A 22,337-nucleotide genomic window follows, 5' to 3' on the forward strand; every position below is an offset into this window, starting at 1 on the left:
TATGAGGTAGTGACTGAAAAGGCACAGGCAGAAGCATAATGCTTATATATGCCTATCCTACATTCTTATCAATTTAATCTACCCTCCAAAAATAAAACATCATAATTGTCAAAAGATTAATGGCAGATTTGATAAAAAATACATTTCTCTTCAATTATCTGTCACTGAGGTTGTGTGGTGGGTTATGGGGAAGGATGTAAATACAGGCATAATCTGTCCCGGCACTAATCTTCCAATAAGTCACATGGGGGAGGACTTCACTTGTCACTGTTAATCCAAACATGGAGGCCACAGTAAACTGACCGAATGCATGTTGATGAGAAACCTGGCTGAGAAAAACAAATGGGCCTACAGATGATGAAACCTGGACAGCGTATTACAATTTCATGGTACCAGAAATCTGGCCATACAACAACAAAAAAATAAACTTAAAATAGTCTTAATGGTACAGACACTGAGAATATGCTAACACAATAACTTCTAGACACAGACATTGCCTATACTTCGCAATATGGATTATTTTTTATCCATAATAAAACTGTTGCATTGCCATGAACAGTGACACTTTCAAACATAGATAAATGTGCTGAAAGCTTGGAGTATTACAAATATGGATGCACACTAATCAAAAAAGTTCTCTATTCAAAGGGCATACAAACTATGTTAGAGACTGAAGTTCAAATTCATGGCTTGTCCCTCCAATATCAAGCCTCAATTCATCACCGTCTGACAAAATTCAAACAAGCAAACAAACAAGAAACCGTTATATTTGCTCATCTGTCTAAAATTCTAAAACAAAACTTTCAGTCAACCCTTAAAGCACTTCAAAAGATTTTTTGTCAAAAAGAAAATCATTTCAGGATTCCCATGTAGCAATATTACTGGAAACTGCCTCCATAAATTATGCCATAAACTGTAGCTTGAGTGACAGAAAACCTCACATTGAACCAACAACTTAAAACTTTGGAGTTTAGAAGTCATTTCTAAAGCGGTAACCGGTGGGTGGAATTCAATTTCAAATGTCAAACACAAACTGATTAAGAAAACTGAGAGGAACCACTTCATAAGAGATCCATCAACTTAAACATGAGGTGTGTGTGTGTATAGAAGTTCAGAGCTCTTTCACCATCTGTGCTTGGATCAATATCCGCCTTTATGTAACTAATATCTTTAAGTTGAACACAGATCTTGAAATGGGGAGAGGAGAAGCTCACGCTCTATGGGTTCCTGCAGAGTCTGGTATAACAGGCCTCTGGGGCTTCCATGGTAAAGATTCAATCTGTAACAAAAAAAAAAAAAAAAAGGAACAGAAAAATATGTCAATAACCACTGACATAAAGATCTCTAAGCTTTTTTATTTACACAACATATACAATTCAGTAGCAGTGATAGTGAACTCACGGTGTCCATCAGAATTAAGATCTCCTGTATAAAGGAGACACTTTTAAGATGGGGGGGGGGGACATTTGAGATGCACCAACAGTAGCCAAAGTCCTTCATGTGACCTGCAGGAAGGCGGCAGTATACTCGAAACGGGTCGTCATGACTGGAACACTTTTTGACATTAATACTTCTGAATAGAGCGTTGCTGAACTCATGCAAGGATATCGTCATCATTAAGACTGATTGTGCAGAGATTTTAAAGAGAACTAAATGTTCTCAAATTCCTGCCACATACTTCAATGTGCCTCTCAGCAACAGAGAGTGACATAATGGAGAACAAGGAGTTCATACTGACAACGGTGTTCAGCAACATGTTCGCTGGTGGGTTTTTTTTTGTTTTTTTTAAATCTTGTACGTCGTTGGAGTATACTGCCTACTTAACCCATTAATGCCCAGATTTTTCCCAGAGATTTCTTACATAAGCATCTGTAGTTATCCAAACAAAAATTCATAGATGGAAAAAGAGTGGTAGAGACTTCGGCAACTTTAGTTGCCTGCGGGCTTAAACAGGTTAGAGGTCGTACTAGTAAATGTTGCACGGTTTTTTGTGACGCCACCTCACCTTCTATCTGCTTGGCCAGCGCGTGGCTCCCCCGGACTGGCCTGGCTGGGGAACAGGCGCATGATGCCAAACCCGCACCCCAGTGCACTCTGGGAACCATCTGCTTTCTGAGCCACAGAAACCACCTCCACCACCGCCACCACGCCAGGGTGTCTGAGCGAGGTGTGGAAGTAGAGGACCTGCAACACACGGACAAAGCCAACCACAAACAAAACAAAGAACAATTACTCACAGAGCCCCAGGCCTGGATCACTTTTCTGATCGGATGAAAAAAATCATAAAAAATAAACCGAGTGCTTTTAGATCATTAAAAATGAAAGGATAAAAGGAAGATTAATGGCTGCATGCTGTGCACTTTGCATCCATTCCTCAGTTCTATCTGTGCGATTTTCACAGCATTGTTTGCCCTGTGATTTCCCAAGTGCAGATTACACTTCCTGCTTACTTTACCAACTAGTGTCACGAGGGAGACAAGTAACAGCCAACAAGATCTCCGCAAAATACGGAGAAGGCGATAAGCTGCATTTGTGAAATATTGTTTTCACACTAACAAAAGGCACGCAAATCACAGACTGTATAATATTATTTTATTATTTATTTATTTATTTATTTATTTAAAAGGGACAACACACAGTAATCAACATTCCGCAGTTGCGTCGAATGGTACAGTGCCAGAGTTATTTCAAGAGCTAATTTTCATCTGTAGTCCCTTAGCAGGTAAGAGATGTTAATACTGGGTACAAGATAGCTACACTTACATACAATAAGTTACGTTTTCGGTATAAAAAATGAAATATGAAAGAAAAGAAAAAAAGAAATAATCAAACAGAGTATATTTACAAATTTACAGGGTACTATGAGAGCAGCACTGATTTGCTTTTAGCCATAGCTTCAGTTTATGTGTAAAAGTGCGGTAGTAGTTGCCTGATCTGATGTCTGTAGGTATAGTGTTCCAAAAGTAGGATGATCTGGCAGAAAAGGTGGATTGGCTAAATTTGCTTTTTCTATATGGCACATCACAGTCTTTCCTCTCTGTTGCTCGTGTGGTTCTTTCAGTGTATGATTTGTACTTTACAAACTGACCAAGTGGAGGAGGGGCCTTGAAGGATCTTAAAAATATGTGGCATGATCCATTATAATCAGTTGGTTAAACAAATACATAACAGGGGCAAAAAATGCAGAAACTTGAGGCAAAAAAAACCAAGCAGGACAAAAGTAATGTTTCCTGCAGATGACAGCTGGAACTGAAAAGTAGCTCAATGCTCTTTGACGATGGGTAGGGACACAGCTTATAACCATCTAGTTACTGAATACTGTTAAGAGAGATGAGAATCTGTTTGATCAGTAAAGTAAGTCTGCTTAGAGGAAACTGAGTACAAACTGATAACATCTAGATAGAGATCTCTGTTTGCCGAGCAGTAATCCTCTTGGAGGTGAACAGAATGGATGCCATGAGCATAACACTGGTTTAAAAAAAAAAAACATGAGCAGACACAACATCACAAGGTTGTTTAGGTGAAATACAGAAAGAACAGGGAGGTCACATAGTGATCCCTGGAGAAGACCAGTGGGAAGTAAAGACAGGGCCTCTGTCTGCGACATGCCCTCTCCAGTTCACTGCCTATACAAACAGGAAGAACCAAAGCACCCCAGGACAGCAGCTGATCATCCCACCCAATCACAGAGAGGAAAGGACGATCAGGTGGCTAACCGCGTTTTACAGAAACAGGTCCACCAGGCATGAAATGGAGCAGACGAAGGCTCACATTAAGGAGAGGAGGGCGTCGGTTACTCAGCCCGAACAGCTATGTCTGCACAGTTCCTCGCAGGCTAGTTTCCAGAGCGGAAGGTTGTGTTGAGAGAGAAAATGGAGGGCAGTTATAAACACCAAGATCAAGAGCTTGGGGAAAGAAAGGGAAGAGACTAAGCAATATTTTAAACAACAGGGAGATCAAGGGGGTTTTTTTTTCCTTTTTTTTTTTTTTTTTAGAAGAGGTGTGATTTTCCCTGCTGAAGAAAGCCAGAGAGGAAAGAGACGCATCGAGACGCAGACGGGTTGATGGAGAGGGTGATGAGGGGAGACAGCATAACGAAGGGGGGGGGGGAGTCAAGTGAAGTGGAGGAGTCGAGAGGAGCAGAGTTGAAACAAAAAAAAAGGTTGTATCAGGGGGACAAGCAGGTGACAGTGTAGGGAGGCTGCAAGGGTGTAGGGAGCTGAGATGAAGCAAGTCAACAGAGCAGCACAGAAAAAATGCATAATGGACGCATCCTTCCCACCCAAATCTACATTACATTACAGGTATTTAGCAAAAATCAATGAGAGAAACGTGTGATTTTCTCCTTCTGTGCTACAGTACGATGACCCTTCACTACACTTTTCTGAACTCATCTTGAACCGTTCATTTTTTGAATAAATATAGCTTTGTGAAAAACATACCCTTTTTATTTACACTCACATTTCCTACTTCCATCTCAAGCAAACAGAATGTCTCTTTTCAAAATACAGATTTATTTTTCCCACATCACATTGGTTATTTACCATTTAGAAAGCGCGAAGTCATGCCTTTGTATTAGTGTATTTCCCACAGAATGCAAGGCCGAACTGCACACAGCAGTACATTTCACTTTAATCTACAGTCCTGATTCAGCCTCAGCTTCCTAATCTCACTGGAGCTGCAGTTAGACGCTGTCTTTAATTGATGGGGCCAAAGTCCTCCTTTCCCACACCCCAGCACTGAGCTCATTAAAGTGCCTCTGAACCTGAAATAAAATCCAGAATGTTCTATATTAATTAGGCTGGAGCTGTAAAGAAGTCTAAGTGTTTCTTACCACATTTGGCCAATGATGAATTGGTAAAAGTAAAAATAGAAATTAATAAGTCAATAAAATATGTAAAACTGCATTTAAAAGGTTTTAAAAAATGAAACTACGTTTTCTGATAAGTTCTGAGCACTGACGCCCATGTTCAAACAGCGAAAAAAACTACAGAATTTCCTGAAAGGGGCGGTCGCTGCAAAATGTCCTTCAACAATCATAAAAATCTTGATTTCTGAGCAGACTCATTTGGATCACTGAGTTTGAGTCTAGCCAATTTTAAAATAGTCTGGTTAAAGGACGGTACCTCTGCATTTGCACTTCTCAGGTGAGCAAATAGATACTTGTGCCCAACATAACTGTCCCCTAATTTTAATTAAATGAGGTTAGACTAAGCTTTAACTGCCCCCTAATTTTAATTAAATGAGGTTAGACTGAGGTTAGACACTACTGCTTACAATATCTGTTTTAATTCATTGAAAATGTAAGCCAGTTTGAATCTATCCTGGGAGGTAACATAGGGGCTACTGTCTAACCTGTTTTTTCTTTGAAAGGTTGATGAAATGGGCATTAGCCTCTTAGCCAGGATTGAAGCACTTTCATCAATTAAAAAGGCAAAAAGCAGAAGTACATGCCTTTTCATTTAATTTTTCATGGTGGCTACTTAAAAACTTTTTTTTCACTTAACATTTTATATTTTGGCTACACATACAGTATTAATGACTGATGACCATTTCTGAGATAATTAAAAAATGAATTATTCTGTTCGAACTGAAGGCTTGGGGGAAAAAAAGTCTTAAGTGGGCTGTAGGTTATTTTCAATGCACTGAATCATATTATAAGAGCATTGCTTGGGGAGTAAGTGGTATATATATATGTAATGATTCATAATTTCCATATTGTGCCCCCAGAGCCAGTTCGGACGGATGTGATTGTGTGCGGATTTGGACTGAGGCTTGAATTTTTTAAAAACTCTACTTCCTACTAGCGCATTTATTTTAGTTCTTAAAGGTCTTCAGGGTTTCCATTCTTTTGAAGACACCATTTTATTTTTCAGGAAATTTCCAGGACATATTATGTGACCAACACCTGTAGACAGGGAGGGATAGGGGAGATGGGGAGACTGCGGACCAGAGGGGAGAGATTGTGGTTGCAGAATTTAAACTTTAACGTTGTTAGCTTTTACACTAAAAAATATTTTCCAGGATATTCTGCCTGTCTAGTTCCACACCGGGCACTGAAAAACTGGTCTTATGTCAAAGACAGTTTTCTTGCATCTATTTTTCATGAATTGGGGAAAGAAAAAACATATTCAGTTTTCAATTTTTCCACGAGACCACTGTGTACCACCTTTGACTGTGATGAAAAAGCTACATCTGAACATATAGTCAAAAGCCATTTGAACCACTGCTCTTGATCAAATGGCTATGACAACAGAAATCATTGACAGGCTCAATCAGGCACCTATGGACGTGTTAATTGATCTGACAACCTTGGATGAAGAAAAAACAAGAGACAGTTGTGCATACCAGCAATATGCAGAAAATACACAGCTCAACAATGAGAACTCTGTAATATGAAAATCCACTTTAAGCCAACTGAGGAGCAAAAATAAATTCTAAAAACTCAAACAAATCCAACACGTCAACTGTAAATCCAGTCGAATCTGATACTCAAAACAACCTTTGACTCTGGCGAGGGTTTTAGTAAGCAATCTAATTGTCTTTAAAGGTAAGCCGTTCCCCGAACACAAACCAGGAACGCGCAGACTCAACACAGGGCCTCGGAAATTGCATCTGAAGTTTTGCTCTGCTTCGCCACAGGACGTAAAGCCTCGTATGGCGTTGAGGAAACAGCTTGCACGCTAGCATTGCCAAGGAGACCATATGTTTTATCTAATGGCTGGTTATTTAATTTTGAAATGACTTTATCAACAAACCATTAGCTGGGTGCCACAAGGGTAAATATACCCCCCAACACATAAAGGCAGAGAGAGATAATAGAGCAGCATTAAAACATCATGCACTGAAGCAGTAGCTCTCCTCTGTTAGCCATGAAGCCATTATGATGTGGCAGTTCTATTACAGTGACAGGTAAATGAATTGAGTCATGGCTAAAGACTTCTACATTGAGCTTCTCAAAGCACATGGCTCTTAATTTTTTTTTAAATTGAAGGCATTCTAAGGCAGTTATATTATATTCTAAAGCATCTTTCATATGTTCTTCCTTATCCTCTACAAAATCATTTCTAAAAATATTACCATTAATGTTTCAGTAGCACTGTACCATGGAGTTAAACACAAGATTACAAAATGGTCAAAGGCAATTTGAAATGATAATTTTAAATTCATTTCGTGCTCAATGAAAACAGTAAGTAAGTCCGTAAGGATGTGTCTACATTAAGCTACTTGGTAGTGTAAATGTTCCCTTTTGAAGTACTACAACAGCTTGATATTGCCTATTAAGGTGTTTAAGGCTATTGCTGCCAAATGTACTCCATTTCCCACAATTCTTCGGGACAAGCTCAGGGCTGCTTTTAAGCACAGTTTTCATAACCTGAAGATACAGACATTATGGATGTTGGAAAGTAGGAGTGTTGATTAAGTCCTGATAATGGGACAATATTGGGATAAAAAGTGGTTTGATGACATTTTTCCCCATCAATATAGTCAAGTAAACTGTAACAATCATTTTATATACCACTAGTACCACACGTCACGCAAACGGTATGTAGCAGAAACAGCCTTCCAAACTCATTAAGGACACCACAGAAAAAGCATGCATATACTCATCCATATCCTTCATTCCCATTCCTTCCAATGAGTTCACCTGTTGTCTGGCTTCTTCCACAACAACTATCATTTCATTTACGCCTGCAGGCGCTACTCACTGAAACGAAAAACATGTCCCCAATAACGTCGGAACGAAGGGACCGAGGAGAGAGTGAGTTTCAGAAATACACATTTCCCCTTTTTCAGAGCTGGGAGATATACTCTCAGGCAAGGCCCGCCCGCCTCATTTCCATGCAGGGCCACAGCAGCAGCCGCACGCACTGGCTGCCCCGTCGCCTCGGCGCCCGTCACCACGGCTCCTGCCGTCCCCCGCTCACCTACCTGGCAGGCTGCCGGGAAGGCGCTTGGAAGGAAGCCGCCCGTGACCCCGGAGCGCCCCATTTTACACATTAAATAAATAAATCAGCACGTGCCGTCTTCATGAATTAGTGAGGAAGGGGGGATCGTTCGTCGGTTACACGGGGGCTCATTCAATTATTCAAGGGCCGGTGCCCACTTAGCCGACATATCGCCGTATAACCGTCTTCCCCGGCAGAATCCGAGCTGAACCTTGTCAGCACGGCCATAAACAGTTGTTGGACCAGGAGTAAGTGCTGAGTGCGCTACCTGCAGCAGTATGAGGAATGGGTGGTAAAAGGCTAGCAGCTCTCCAGTGTATTTACTGACCCATTCTGAAGCTGACTACACACATTGTATTTGCCTTGGATACACAGACTTGCAGGCCTCAAAATTTCAGAATATGTTGTTTCCAGCACCTGGACAATAATTGCCATGGTTTTTGTTAATCGATTGCAGACATGGATACACACACACACACACACAAGCAGACAAACACACACACACACACAAGCAGGCAAATACACACACACACACACACAAGCAGGCAGGCAAAGACACACAAACACACACACACACACACACACACGTCATCATCATCATCATCACCTTCTTCAGCTTTGGCCAAGAATCTTGTTTTTTCCTGTGTTGCAGTACATACATAATCAGCAGCATTGCTGCCTGTTCAAAGACAGTTAGCCCCTTGTCCCACTCAGTGGAAGATGTTTTATGCATGAATTCAAATAGAAACGTCCTGTTGTTTCAGTTGGTGTTGCCATGCCCCCTGATAATCACGTCTAATGGAGGGCACTGTGAAAAAATACTTAGAAAGAATATTATGTACTAATCAAGTTAAGTACTTACTGAAGACCGCCGATTAAATCTCCTGATCAAAAACATGCTCTGAAAGACATTCTGAAAGACATTTTGAAGCCACAACATTTCAAAACATATAAAATCATAGACATGACTTTATACCTCTACAGACAATTTTGCATTAAATAAAACCTAATATTAAATGATTCTTTGAAACGTCTGAACTCTCTTTTCAATCCCAGTCGCAGAAAGGTGGCCTCAGAAAGAGGAAGCTGACCTGAGAATGCCTCTTTATGAAAGCACGTCAATTATGCCTGAACGGAATCTTCAGCTGAATTTTTAAAATTTCAAATATAACTGTTAGTATCATCATGTAACCTCCCTGTTTCCTCCTCCCCATGCACACATGCTGCGGTGTAACCACCATTTTCTCAGCTGGCACACTCCCTCGCCTTCTGGAAGCGTCGACAGCCGATTTTTCACACGGCTGCGCTGAGACGACCAGAGATCGACGGGGGTGTGAAATAATGGCATGGCTTCCCCGCTCTGTTCCTGGGCTAAATATCACCTGGCTTTGTCACACATCAATTTTAGCAGCACAGCGAGAGGACTGGGTTGGGCCGTTCCCGTAATAAAGATAAGTAGCCTGGTGCGGAAAACAGGCACAAAGTAGCACACTTTTCACGTGCACGCGCTGACTATTGCGTTTTAAGCAAGACTTTACAGCCACTTTTAAAAAATGGAGAGGACTTCAGGGTCGTTATTATAATTAGTAAAACAGCTTAGAGCCATCTTCACATTGCAATGTTTGCAGTTCTGTTGTAGGATTGTCTTCAATAAGTGGCAACTTCCTGCTTTAAAACAACTTTCTTTTGTGAAGAAAAAAGTCAACATTGCATTCAGCATTTTGAGCCAGCCAGTTGCTGACTCAAAACATTAGCTTAACAATCTGAGCCACCAGAACCATTTTCCCCAAACATCACATTTAACCATAAGCGGGTTTCTTCTTAAATGTTGCAGCAGGAGTTTCAGACACACAGGGGTTTTAGGTCATAGAAGCTTCTTGTCCACAGACTTGTACAGTCTAAAAGCCCCGGCGGGTTTTCACAGTTTCCTCACAATCAGCAGCCAATTTAGGCCTTGGAAAACAAGGTGAGCGGACTCTTCAGCCAGCCAATGGCTTATATTAAACACTGATGTGCTGAAATACTCCAGCAACCAGCAAACCTTGCTGGAGTGGAGTCTTATATCCATGAGTTAGAGAAACCGTGTTAATGCCAATAAATAACCCGTTCATTTCAACCACCCTTATTGTCAAAAAAAGACAAAAAAAGGGAAGAAACAATATACTGGGGGCACTTATAAGGCCGGTAGTTTAAGAAAAATAATAACAATTTAATTCAGCTGCAAAAAAAGGAAGGAAAAAAACTGATGTTAGAGGTGTTTCAGAAAGTCTGCTGGGGAATGTGTATTTTTATTTCTAATTTTATGAGGCGATCATAAAATGAGATATAATATACATTATATACATTTATATACAATTGATATACAGTGCCATGAAAAGGCATTTACCCCCATCCTGATTTCCTCTATTTTAGCATATCTGTCACACTGAATTTAAAATGATTTCATTTAATGAAAAAAGTTATCAAACACACATATCATCCACGCTCATCTTACATTTGCAAACAAAGCACCTGGATAATCCCCACACCGTCGGAGATACCGTTCTATAGATGGAGGAGTCAAAAGTGGAACTTTTGGGATGACACGAGTCCCATTAGGCTATGTCCGACATAAAGCAAATACAGTGTTTCACAGAAAGAACATCATACCAATAGTCCATCATACCAGTCCAGGGTGGTGGTAGTGTGATAGTGTGGGGATGCTCTGCTGTCTCGAAGACCTGGACGACTTGCCATTATTGAAGAAACCATGAATTCTTAAGGAGAATGACCTAAAGCTAGCAATTCATGCTCAATTTGTCTGAATTAAAGCATTTATGTAAAGAGTGGCCGAAAGGCGCTGTGAAAGACTGATATGAAATTATAGGAAGCATTACTGCTGCTAAAGGTGGTGCAACCAGTTATTAAATTTAAGGGGGCAATTACTTTTTCACATGGGTGTTCGATAACTTTTTCATTAAATAAATGAAATCATTTTTAAAATGTGTTCCATCTTTACGCAGGTTCCCTTTGTATACTACTACATTTTGTCAAAGATCTGAAACCATTCAGCATGACAAATATGCAATAATAAGAGTCATTCCACTGAGGATAACCCTTCTGAGAATTCACACTCACTCACTCTGTCAGTATAAATCCACTTGCATAATGTTGCATAGAAGCAAACTTTTTTTTTAAAAAGAAATAAAATTTCATCTTCAATTTGTGAAGACCAGTAATATTCTACATACTTTGTGAAAGGATTCAAAAAACATAAAAATGTATTCACTGAATTATGATACGCAAATGCATCATCACAGTGGTGTTGTTTCGAAATATCAAAAATGCATCTATAGAAACCGTTTACAATACAATCACCGGTAACTTTTTTAATTTGTTTCTGAAGTTTACAAATCAGTCAATTATAACCTTATTACATGACTAAGATTGAGTTTTTATTAGATTGAGTAAGCAAGAATGCACAGGTAATGCTACTCCTGCGAAGTGCCAACTAATTAGAATCAGTGACGAATACCAACTATGTTTCCACAATGACAATAGACCTTTATGCCCAAAATGGATACAACAAACAGTAAATCAGAGAAAAAACACCAAGGATCCTTTCGTTTTGCTCTCCTGTTTTTCTCTATATCCAACTCCCTGGAGATGCAAATGACACACTTTCCGTTCACTTTCCAGGATCCTTTGACACGTCTGGAGAGACAAGCCAGGATCTGAATCGCAACAAGGAAACAACTCAAACACGTGCTGTAGTTGTAGCACCAGGAAGCTGCCCATTTAACTCAAGCCAAACATGCAATTTCATTTTGAAAGTTGCAGAACTCTTTATCGGTTAACGGAAGTCTCAGGCAGCGTAGACTAAAGGAAGAACTTTGAAATAAGATGAATACAAGTCAAACTACAGCTAAAGGGTTATGAAAGACACCGAGGCAGAATGTTCCGTTATTCCACGAGGAATTACAATGTAATAAGCACATAGCTGCTGACTGTATTAACCGTGCTTCTCACAGTGCAATCCATTTTCTAGTATGGTGCCCAATTTTGATTCCAGAGGAGACAAATTGGCATGATCTGCTTTCACAGCGGAAAATACTGCTGTGGTAGAATTCGAATACAGGCGGCGTGACGAATGAAGGGAATTCTTTATATATCAGCAGAACTTGTACAATTAAATGAAAAGTGTCGCAGGTTCATGCACTGAGACTGCAAAAACTCGCCACTGTCCAGTTTCTTTAATAACTCCATGCAGCTGAAGTCTGGCCCTTCAGAAAGTGTCTACCAGTAGCCTAGCAGCCAACTACCCGTGAATACCTTCATTTCCTCAAGCAGGTAAAGGGAATTCATTTTCTCATTTACTCCATTTTGATCGCCTTCTCACTTGTACAACAGTTTTGTCCATTTTGTTTTTACATTATTCAAGAAAAGCAACGGTTTCCTCCTATCCAAAAGGACAAAAATAACCACCAAAATGTGTCTGAACAAGTGTCGGAACATGTATTTAAATGCATCAGCAGATCGAAACAACCTCTTCTAAATGTACATTCACACTCTACCTCAGACAACATGACAGCAAACAACGACGGCAAACAAAGCTTGTCATGAGAAAACCAGCAGGTGAGACCTGCATATCAAGAGCCCACACACAGGTTCACCCGCACAAACAAATGTGCTGCCAGTAGGTGGCAGCAGTGGGCCAGCAAATTTCTCCTTTAGCACCAAATTACACGAACCAGCCTCAAGACCTCTGGTCAAGACCCTGACCATCAATCCAGGATTTACCAATCTACTACTGTGTATGTTTTGGTGGTATATATGGCAGGAAATGTGAGGTAAGCAGTCATAACCTAGTGAAATTTAAAACTGGATTTATGTGGGGGGCTGCTGGATGGGTCATCCAGCTAAGTCATCCATCTCCTACTAGTGCATGGACGGGCACCACGGTGGAGGATCGAATCCCCACTGTGTCAGTGCCAACTGCGGCAGGCATACCCACAGGGCTACGCATAACTGGCAGCAGTGGCCCAGGGCACATCTCACTGCTGTCACAAAGACAACCCCCTCCCTCCCCCAATCCATCGGGCACCCGCAGGTCCAGCTAAAAATCTACATATTAAACATCTTCCTCTGACTCACGTCTTTGTGAGCGGCGGTGTGGTAAGGAGTGGCACTTGGCATCGCATGCTTCAGAGGAAAGCGCACACTTGCCTTGATCCAAAATATACCTTTGCATAATGAAGCAACCACCCCTCCCCCCCTTGGGTTTTTTTTAATGGTTCATTCCAAGTTCATATCGCCCGCATCACCGGTCACCCTTCCTTTGATCTCGAAGCTGATGACACTTCTGTGCTGTGCTTTGTAAAGCCTTCAAAGAATTTACATGGTTTTCAATAGACTTTTAGAACTGAAATAAAAACACACTGATGCTGTTTTTATAGCACGTTGATTCCCACTGTGGTGACACTGTGGATCTCTGCAAATCGGGAGAATACAAAAGCCTTCGCACGCATGATTTAAAACGCAGAAATAATCAGTGAGACTAATCCAGCAGCATCTTCTCGACTGCCTTTCTCCATTTCATCACAGTAGCGTGAACATGAAATGGCCCACAGATTAGCAGGGTATTACAGCATCCCCTATACATCAGGTGGGTAATCGCGACATCGTAAACGACACCGCACCCGCGAGCACATGCAAACGAGCCCGCAGGTGAAACCCAGCATCACGCTGGTTTACGCAACACAAACTGTGAGCAAATAATAACGTTCAAAATCGGAGCAGCAAACGAGGCCTTTTTAATGCAAATGTGAGGGCTCGGGTTTCCAGGAAACCAACACGCTTCGTTCCAAGAGGGCTGATCGCGCTGCCGGAGAAAGCGGGCCCAGAATGACGTGTATGAAGTCAAATGGGATTAAATAAACTGAGGCCACCCACACAACCCACCCCGCTAGCTTCTCTTTCCCTTTGAATTTCAGGAATCCAAACCCGGGGAACATCGAAGATAAACTGGCAAAAAAAAGCATTAAAGGAACATTAGAATGTGTTCATCTTCTGCACACAAAAAAAATGGCCAATTAAATGCTCCCAACTCCCTACCCTTCAGCATATCTCTCTGCTTGAAGTCATGGGGCACTTTTCTCCTCAGTGGAGTACTCACACCAAACTGTATGCAACTGATATAGGCTCTAACTAACATAGAGGGATGATATATTCACTACTGAATTTATATCAGTTTATTAAAAAATACAGCATTAGTGGGAGCTATTTCTAAGAAAAAGATGTGCAAACTGTTTACATCAACCACTGCCATGGCAATTTCATAGCCATTTCCCCCAACTTCATAATGCTTCTCCATAATTACACACAGCCTAATGCTATTACAACACTTCCTTTTACCCGTAAAAAAAATATTTTTCTCAAAAGTTTTTTCTGCAGCATCGCTTTATCTTGCCTGGGCATTGGCGGTGGGCCACCCTGTGCCCCCACAAAAACAAGACCGTTACAAAATAATGCAAAACCAAACTAATCTGAATCAGTGATCCGTGGGCAGCACAGCTCAAAACAAGATCAAGAATAGCACGATTAGCAATGGTGGAAATGACTGTAATAACAGCAAACGTGTCATTATCTTAGTTGTTATATTGAAATAATAGTGCCACAGGGTTAGTTTACACCTTTAATTGTACACCGGCTACTTCGAAGCAGCTGAGGACCTAGACAACCTCTGGAAATGAAAAAAAAAAAAACACAAACTCATTAATCTTAAATAAATTCGCGCAGTTTCGAGGCCTCGGTGACGAAGAGACTGACAGGGCTATTTCAGCACAATGAGCCTCAGCTGCCTGCGCCCCATTGGCCCAGCAACGAAATGCACAAACAAACCGGAGAGTAAGCAGCGTGGAAAAAAAGGAAAATGGCGTGCATATCTATAATTGGCAGACCTTGAGAAAACTGACAGGTGAATAACCACAAAGCGATGGAGGAGGAGGAGGAGGAGGAGGAGGAATGTGCAGTCTATTACAGTGACAGGCGGCTACGGTGGGGGGTGCTTTTATCCTTAATTCCTGAATGAGCTCACGGACGTCAAGGACGGCCTGAACGTGCACAGCCTCTGCTCCGCACAGTTTCCTGTGAGAAGCTCTGAGCCGAGCTTGCTTGAGCTCCGCTCTGCTTCACCGGCATTTAACAGAGACGCCTACGACGCAGGACCAGCACTGACGTCACCGCCGCACTGCATGTGATCTCCGTCCCACAGTGAGCGCGTCCGCACACGCTCCTATTACACAGGCACGGTAGGAGCCCGTAGGTACGCTAACGCAAGAGGAAACTGGCACCCGAATACTCAAAGGGTCAGAGAATGAACGGAGCTTCAAACCTTTTTTCCCCCCTCATTCAGACTTTCATACAGCCTTCAATGCTTCACCAACTATTAGAAATGAGGTCCAAATTGCACAGCTGAACACCTGACCGTTTCAACCATTCATGTGGCTGTACAGCTCCTGAACACCAGCATCTAAATGCGCATACTCAAGTAAGGTCAGTGGGGGCAAGTCAAGTAAATTGTTTAGCGTGCAGTTTAAAAAAAAAAAAAAAAAATGACAGCAACCTGAAATGCGCAAACCAACGCGCACGCTTGGAACTTTCGCTCCGGGCAAAAATACGGCTTGCGCTGTCGAGCAGCTACCCCTGAAACGTCTTATGTAAACGAGCTTTCAAAGGCGGAATTCACCCCGCTCTCCCTCGCGTGAAATCTACCGGAGCTGAGCGCATACGTTCAGGCAGATGTTCGTCTGCAGTGTTTTGATACTGCGATTTGGCAGGAGAGGACGGCCCTCACAGAGAGTCATTTCTCCTGACGGCAGCTCGTTGTCACAAACGGTAGGCGTCAATTCAGCGAAGTATAAACCAGTCATTAAAACACAATCACCATTAAATCGCAAATCTTGACACAATTATAAAGCACATCGGAATTCCTTATGTATGAAATGCGCTATATAAATAAACGTGAACAATCACAGGTCTTCATTAATCCGGGGGGTATGTGATTGTTATGGTTCGAGTGTCTTTACAGTCTCAGTGGGCTGACTTTCTGAATCCACCTTCGCAGATCAATGCTGAAAATGGGTGTGTATATATCAAAGCATAAAGTAAATCAAAACCACTGCTGAAAGGTGAAAAGGAACAAAGCTCTTTACCTGAGCTTTTATATGAATAAGGCAGTTAATTTAAGAGAGCTTATTCGGCACACCCACTTCAAAAGAAAATCTGAAAAACTGTAAAACTGTTTCTTTTCATCTTCACCTATCTTTTCAATATTATCAGAGAAAATAATCTTCACTTTCACAAACAACAAGTCTGATGCTGAGGTTGTCAGGGGGGCTAAATGTTGAATTACTTCTTTCTTTTTGAATTTGTTTTTTTTTTTTGGTTTTCTCTTGATTTGAAATACCGATCATATTGTAAGCGGTGCCCAGTGCCAATCTGGGGGAGCACAGACAAGCACATCCTCAGAAGGGTTTGCCGCCAGCCACCACCTCCTTTCTGCTTAGCATTTCCACTCTTTTTCCACAATCTGTTCATCTCTAATCGTGAGCGCTTCACAGGTAAGGGAAATCTTTGATTCACGAAGCACATTAACGTAACACTCGCCAGGGCAGCTCGGAATCGCGTTAAGCAGCGTAGCTGTTCAGAGCACTGTGGGTACTAACCGCTCGTGAGAGGTTGCGGTTGCGCTCTTGAAAAAGGTACTTTATGGCAACGCAAAACAATCTGGGAAGTCACCATAGATACTGCGGTCATCTGCTAAGCAAAAAGCCCTGCAGAGCAGCAGTGGTGCAGACCCTCACGTCTATGGTATTACATTAACGGGACACCGCTACACTGCTCGCTCAAATAAAACTGCCGTCACGCGTTCTTTGTGTGGCATTCGCCCATCTCCTCATGTCTCAGGCTGCATTTTCTATTTTACATTGTTTATATATTTGCATTATCCTCACTAACATTTACAAGCACTTTCACGAGAGAGCGACCTGGCCAAGAATATATCTGAAACACCTGTTGCAGACAAGGACAAACATTGATACATAACATGTAAACAGACAAAACATCTTGAATTTACAGTTAAACAAAGAGCGAAGGGGAGAAAGGTCTGTTTATACGCTGAAAACTGCACGGTAACCATGAGGTGATGGCAGCAACCATGGCCTCCTCAGAGTGCTTATAAAAGCGCAGCTTGGGCTTGTGTGGGAACAGGGGCCGGGGGCAGACTATTTTTGCTGGGGTATGTTGTCAGCAGGACGGCACTCCAGTTTCTCAAACTTGCTTGTAAAATTTGCTAAAAAAAAGTTTTGCTATTCGAAATTGTGATTCGAATAGCAAGACAGAGAAAATCATTCAGAAAGGATGAATAAATAAATAAATAAATAAATAAATAAATAAATAAACGAACAGAAAGCCAGATAGTAAAAATATAATAAAAATGAAAAATACATTATCACAACGTATTAAAGTGTGCTATGAAAGGTTGAGCTTCGCAAGCATAAGAATGCCAAAGGTGTTCCGAAAATAAATGCATTTAAAAACACACGGAGATGAAAAACAGCCAGTCCAGCACAGACAGCTGAGTGGGAAAATAACAAAAAAACAACGCAGGTTTTTATAAATGGCACCAATTACGCCCTAAGATGCTGCTCCGGCAGACGAGCGTTTTGCGAGCGAGGGGCAGACAAGAACACTCCAAAACGGCTGTTGAGCGTGCAAAAACGGGGCGCTGTAAACTGCACTTCCAGCCCAATTTATCAAGCGCCTCAGCTGCCATCTCCCCATATTAAACACCTGCCCCCCTCACACATGGTGCGCGTGGCTGAATGGAAGGAGACATTCAGGGCCCCCCCCCCCCTTAAGCAAGTTACTTCAATTTGTTAATCTGACACAGCACACGCAGCAGTAAGTCTTACGGGCTCCAAAGAGAGCTGCGTTGTTTACAAACCCCTATAGCCCGCGTGTAATGTGTATTAGCGCTAATGATGTCTGCTAAGCAGAGAGCTAGCAGTCAAGGCCAGGCCTAATGTGTTGGGAAATTTGCTTCCTTTCAAAAATGTGCTTGTGTGTGTGTGTGGTGTGTGTGTGTGGGAGAGACGGAGTGGGCTCCGGTACCCGGCTCATAGGATACGAACACCACAGTCGCCTCACCTTAATCCCTCGCAGTGATTAAAAGGGAGGAGAGGAGCACAGTCACACCATTCTCAGCGCGTCTCAGGAAACGGCCCCGTCTGACGGGTCCCAAAATGAGCAGCGCGCGGCGTTCGGGGAACCGAAACGCGGGGAAAGTCAACGCGGCCGCTTCCGTCGCCGCTCCGCGTCCGTCTCGCGGCCGTCTCGCGGCCGTCTCGGCGGTAATGGAACGCGGCGAGTCGCTCCCGCGAGCGGATAATTAAGAGACGCTTTTCTAAAGGTCAAGCAGCGGCGGTGCGCGGGAGGAGGGCTGGCCGCTCTCTCTCACCGCTCGCCCGGACGGACGGACGGACGGGCGCTACGGAGGGGGAAAGGCCCGACGAATCAGCCGCGGGTTCGGAGGTGGCGGTCGCCTTGGTTCGCGCGCGCGTTCCACCGCGGGTGACGCAGAGCGCTCCCCTCTGAGGTCGCCGTTTTTGCCGTTTCTCACCGGAGGGAGGGAGGGAGGGGCGAGGGAGGGGAGGGGGGGGGCGAGCCGTCACGCGCGGCGGCACTGCTCCCTGCGATCCACGACACGCGGCAATGTCACCCACTTCACGTCCAGCGGCATCTATAAAAAGCCTCCGCCGTCAGCCTCGTCCTTCCCCCCGAATCCCCTTAAGACAATTGCCTGGTGGCCTATGTCACGGTGGTGAGGTGGCCGGGGGGGGGGGGGCGTCACACGCGCCTTAAAAGGGGCGGCATCGCTCGAGAGAGAGAAGGGAAGAACTGCTGTCGCTCCACAGCCAAGGCCACTGAGGGCTTTGAGGAGGAGCCTTCTCCCGGCAAAACGTCAAACCGTGGGGGTAGAATGAGACTTCTGGGAGCACTGATTGTGGAATTATGTGCGGAGCGTATACTGGAAGGGGGAGAGGGAGAGAGAGAGAGAGAGAGAGAGAGAGAGAGAGAGCCATAGAGGGCGCACAAGTGCGCTGCTTCACTCTTTATGAAGCTCTTTCATTCCTCTCATGGTCTGCTGAAATCCTCCGTCATGGTAATAGATTTCAGTTCCTCTCGCTACTCGAGTCTGCAAAGCCTTTCAGGACCAGCTGCTCCCTGGGATGTTGACTGCCAGAGGACGTGAAATATTGATAAGCAAAGTTCTGGCTGTACGACCCCAGCCCCGTTTATAATTTAAATGCATTTTGAAGCAGGGTGTCAAACTGACGAGCGGAACGGAAAATTTCCGGGCCAGGAAGGCAAACGAACAAAATAAATAGGGCCATCAATATGCAGGGACCCCCCCCCCCAACCAACCACCCACCTTCTCCCGACCCCCACCCCCACGACCCAACAAGCGCCCATAAAGAATGTCTCCGAGTCTTCTCATTTTCTCAAATTACAATCACAATCCCCTAATGAGAAGAGCGGGGGGAGAACATCCAGCTCGATTACCGGTTGTAAGCACAGTTTGAGATAGCCGACGGGCCCGAGGTAATTAAAAAAATATTTTTGTTTACTTCCGTCAAGTGCCGCCGCCGATCTCACTTTGCGGGAGAGCGCCACTCACGCACCCTGAGCGAGCCGCCATCGAGTGGCCAAGTGCCCCAATCTGAGCGCTAATAACCTGAGCGCAAACAAACAGACGCGGGTTTTTTTTCCCCCTCCCCTTCTGCACACTCCCAAATTGTTTCGCTTTTCGGTCAGGCTTCACCGTCGACGTGATTCGCTTTTCCAGTCCAGCGATGGCCGTGTCGCTGAAGGAAGGCTCCCGGAAGAGATCTCCCAGAGGCCCCGGCTTCCCCTGCCAGGACTGCCTCCTGCATCTGGAAGGCTGCCTGACCCCTTTGGCAGGTACGGGGCAGCCTGGGAAGGATTGGCCCCTAATCGCTGTCAGCACAGGTTAGGCTCACGCCCGAGACGGAAGCCGTGGGATACAGTAACGCCGGCTCCCTCCTGTCTGAAGCGCAGACGCCTCCCCTTCGCACCCGATACCGTTCGCTCCGAGATACGGAGCTCGCTGTCTCGTAATATCGCCGTGCAGAGCCGCCTGCGTGTCGACGAGCGCGTTCTCACGGAGCCACGGGTCATTACGAGGCACCGAAAGCTCAAAGGCTTGTAAAAACGCAGATATGAGTTCCTATTTTTACGGCAGAATTCCAAATAAGCATTTGCCTCCGTGAACAATGCCAGTAAATCTTTAAATATGTAACTTCAAATTCTACACAAAATCCCTTTTTCTGTGCAACAAACATAACATTCAAAGCTTCAATCTGCAAAAGAATATAGTAGATGCAGTTAAAAATACATTTTGTTCAAAGAAAAATAAACAGAGAGTATAATAGATGAAAGGAAGCTTCACAAACAGAGGAATCCTCCTGTTATTGTTTTTTTTTTTCCAGTCTTCTGTAAAAACGCAAACAGCGGCTTTATCTGCAACTCCCATGTAACCATTAATGTTAATGCAACCATGAACTCAGAAACCTCGCAGTATTAGAGTGTGTGTGTGTGTGTGTGTGTGTGTGTGTGTGTGTGCGCGCGCACCGTTGCCCAGTCATTTACCTCACTCTGGTAAACTAAGTGCATAAGAGTGCACAGTTGTGTTTAGTGAGTAACGTACATTTTGAAATATAGACGTACAAACACAATTGAGGGGAAAAAATAGAACAAAAAAAAGGCTCTTCTATTTACAAAGACAATTCACTGAGCTTGACAGCTTCCGATTCTGACTTTTTAATTATCAACCGCACCTAAGCGAACAGAAGCACTTCCATCAGTGGAAAACTGGGGTAAAACAAGAGGATGTCAATCACTCGAGACTTCACGACACGCGCCCTCTGCTTCCCAGACTGTGGTGCAACACTGCCCTCTGCTGCACAACACCCGTATTTACTCCCCTTCTTCTTTTAAGGTGGGAAGCAGGCAGTGCAATCGAGCACGGGCCACCGTTCATTCCAAAGAACAAACTCAGCAACGGGCATAAAATGTGGGCGCCAGGCATCGCGGAGTGTTAGGACAGATTGGCACGAGTGGAGGTGGCACTGGATGGCACTCTGCCCCCCGCCATCAGAGCTAACCGCTCCGTGGGTACCTCCGCTTGGGTGCGACGAGAGAACGCGGGGAACGCCAACAGGCCCGCGCCTCCGTGAGGCCCGCGTGCCACACGCCACCGAGCACGCTTGCCGAGAACGTGACACGACGATCCTAACGCGGGATGTCAGCTATCTGAAACATTCCACTCTCGTTCAACGGACAAAAAGCTTTTTGCTGGCAAGTGGAAGGATGCATTCTTTCTTTCTTTCTTTTCTTTCTTTGCTTAAAAAAAAGAAAAAAAGATGCATTGCTGCCTCAAGGATAGAACAAGGCGGCACCAACAGTTACGACTGAGGAAGGCCCCAAGAGCAATCCTAATCGCTTCTGACAGGCCATTTAAGATGAACCAGCATAATACTGGTTAAAAGATTAATTTTAAAGTGTATACCTGCCAGGCAGGCAGCCCCACGTGTGATTATTATGATGGTTTCTGAGCGACGGTAAAAGGGACTAGCAATCATGGACGCCTATGAAACAGGTCACATGATCATTAATGATTTGAAGAGTAGCTTTTTTTCGTAATGTTTTTTCATTCTAGAACTCCACTGGTTTTTACACGCAGTAGTGATTGGTCCATCGGCATTCGAACGTTCTGTTCAGAACATTCTGATCACATATCTGTCATCTAATACTCTCAAGTGATAAATAACCATTACAGCAGTCCAGTAGGATACTGACTGACTGCATGTGCGTGTGGCACGCAGAACGCCAAGACACACAATGGAACGCAGATGCCCCGAAGTCTCATTCGTCACAACAAACATTTGGCCAATATCCACCAGTACAATGCACACGAGTGTACGTGAAAATACAGACGTTATTACATTCAGTGGCGTCCAATCTGTGAGGGTGCCCTTTTTAGAGCGCATGCATAATCCACATACCTTCAAACTACACTTTGCACAGCGCTGCTGCCGCTGTTTACGAAAGCAAGCTGCCAAAGGCCAGCCATGCTGAAAACTGCCTCAGCTGACAGCAGAACCTGCCTGCTGGCCAGCCCTCCTCCACAGGCATACAGGAGGAATCAGGCGGGTACACAGATCTAGATATGACCACTGTGCGCGTATCGGCTCGTTATGCCTGAAATGTGCTCGAGAGTAAAGCCACTTTGCAGTCGCTGACAGTAATATAATGCCGTTGTGGCAG

The 22,337-nt window shown here is 43.8% G+C and overlaps 1 protein-coding gene across 6 annotated transcripts in view; it reads right to left on the reverse strand.

Moving 5' to 3' along the window:
- The window catches only part of nphp4 (nephronophthisis 4), a 154,725-nt gene that overhangs the window by 121,646 nt on the left and 10,742 nt on the right, over window positions 1-22,337 (reverse strand). For 5 of the 6 annotated variants that reach the window (XM_064297732.1, XM_064297733.1, XM_064297731.1 and 2 more), the window contains exons 4-5: window positions 2,006-2,184; window positions 1,215-1,279 (exon numbers count right to left, since the gene is read on the reverse strand). The exons of the other annotated variant lie outside the window; for it this stretch is intronic. In XM_064297732.1, coding sequence (XP_064153802.1) covers window positions 1,215-1,279; window positions 2,006-2,184 — 244 coding nt within the window. The remainder of the gene's footprint in view (window positions 1-1,214; window positions 1,280-2,005; window positions 2,185-22,337) is intronic. 6 annotated transcript variants of the gene reach the window in all.

This window comes from Anguilla rostrata, chromosome 11 (assembly GCF_018555375.3).
Source record: "Anguilla rostrata isolate EN2019 chromosome 11, ASM1855537v3, whole genome shotgun sequence".
Lineage (NCBI taxonomy): Eukaryota > Metazoa > Chordata > Actinopteri > Anguilliformes > Anguillidae > Anguilla > Anguilla rostrata.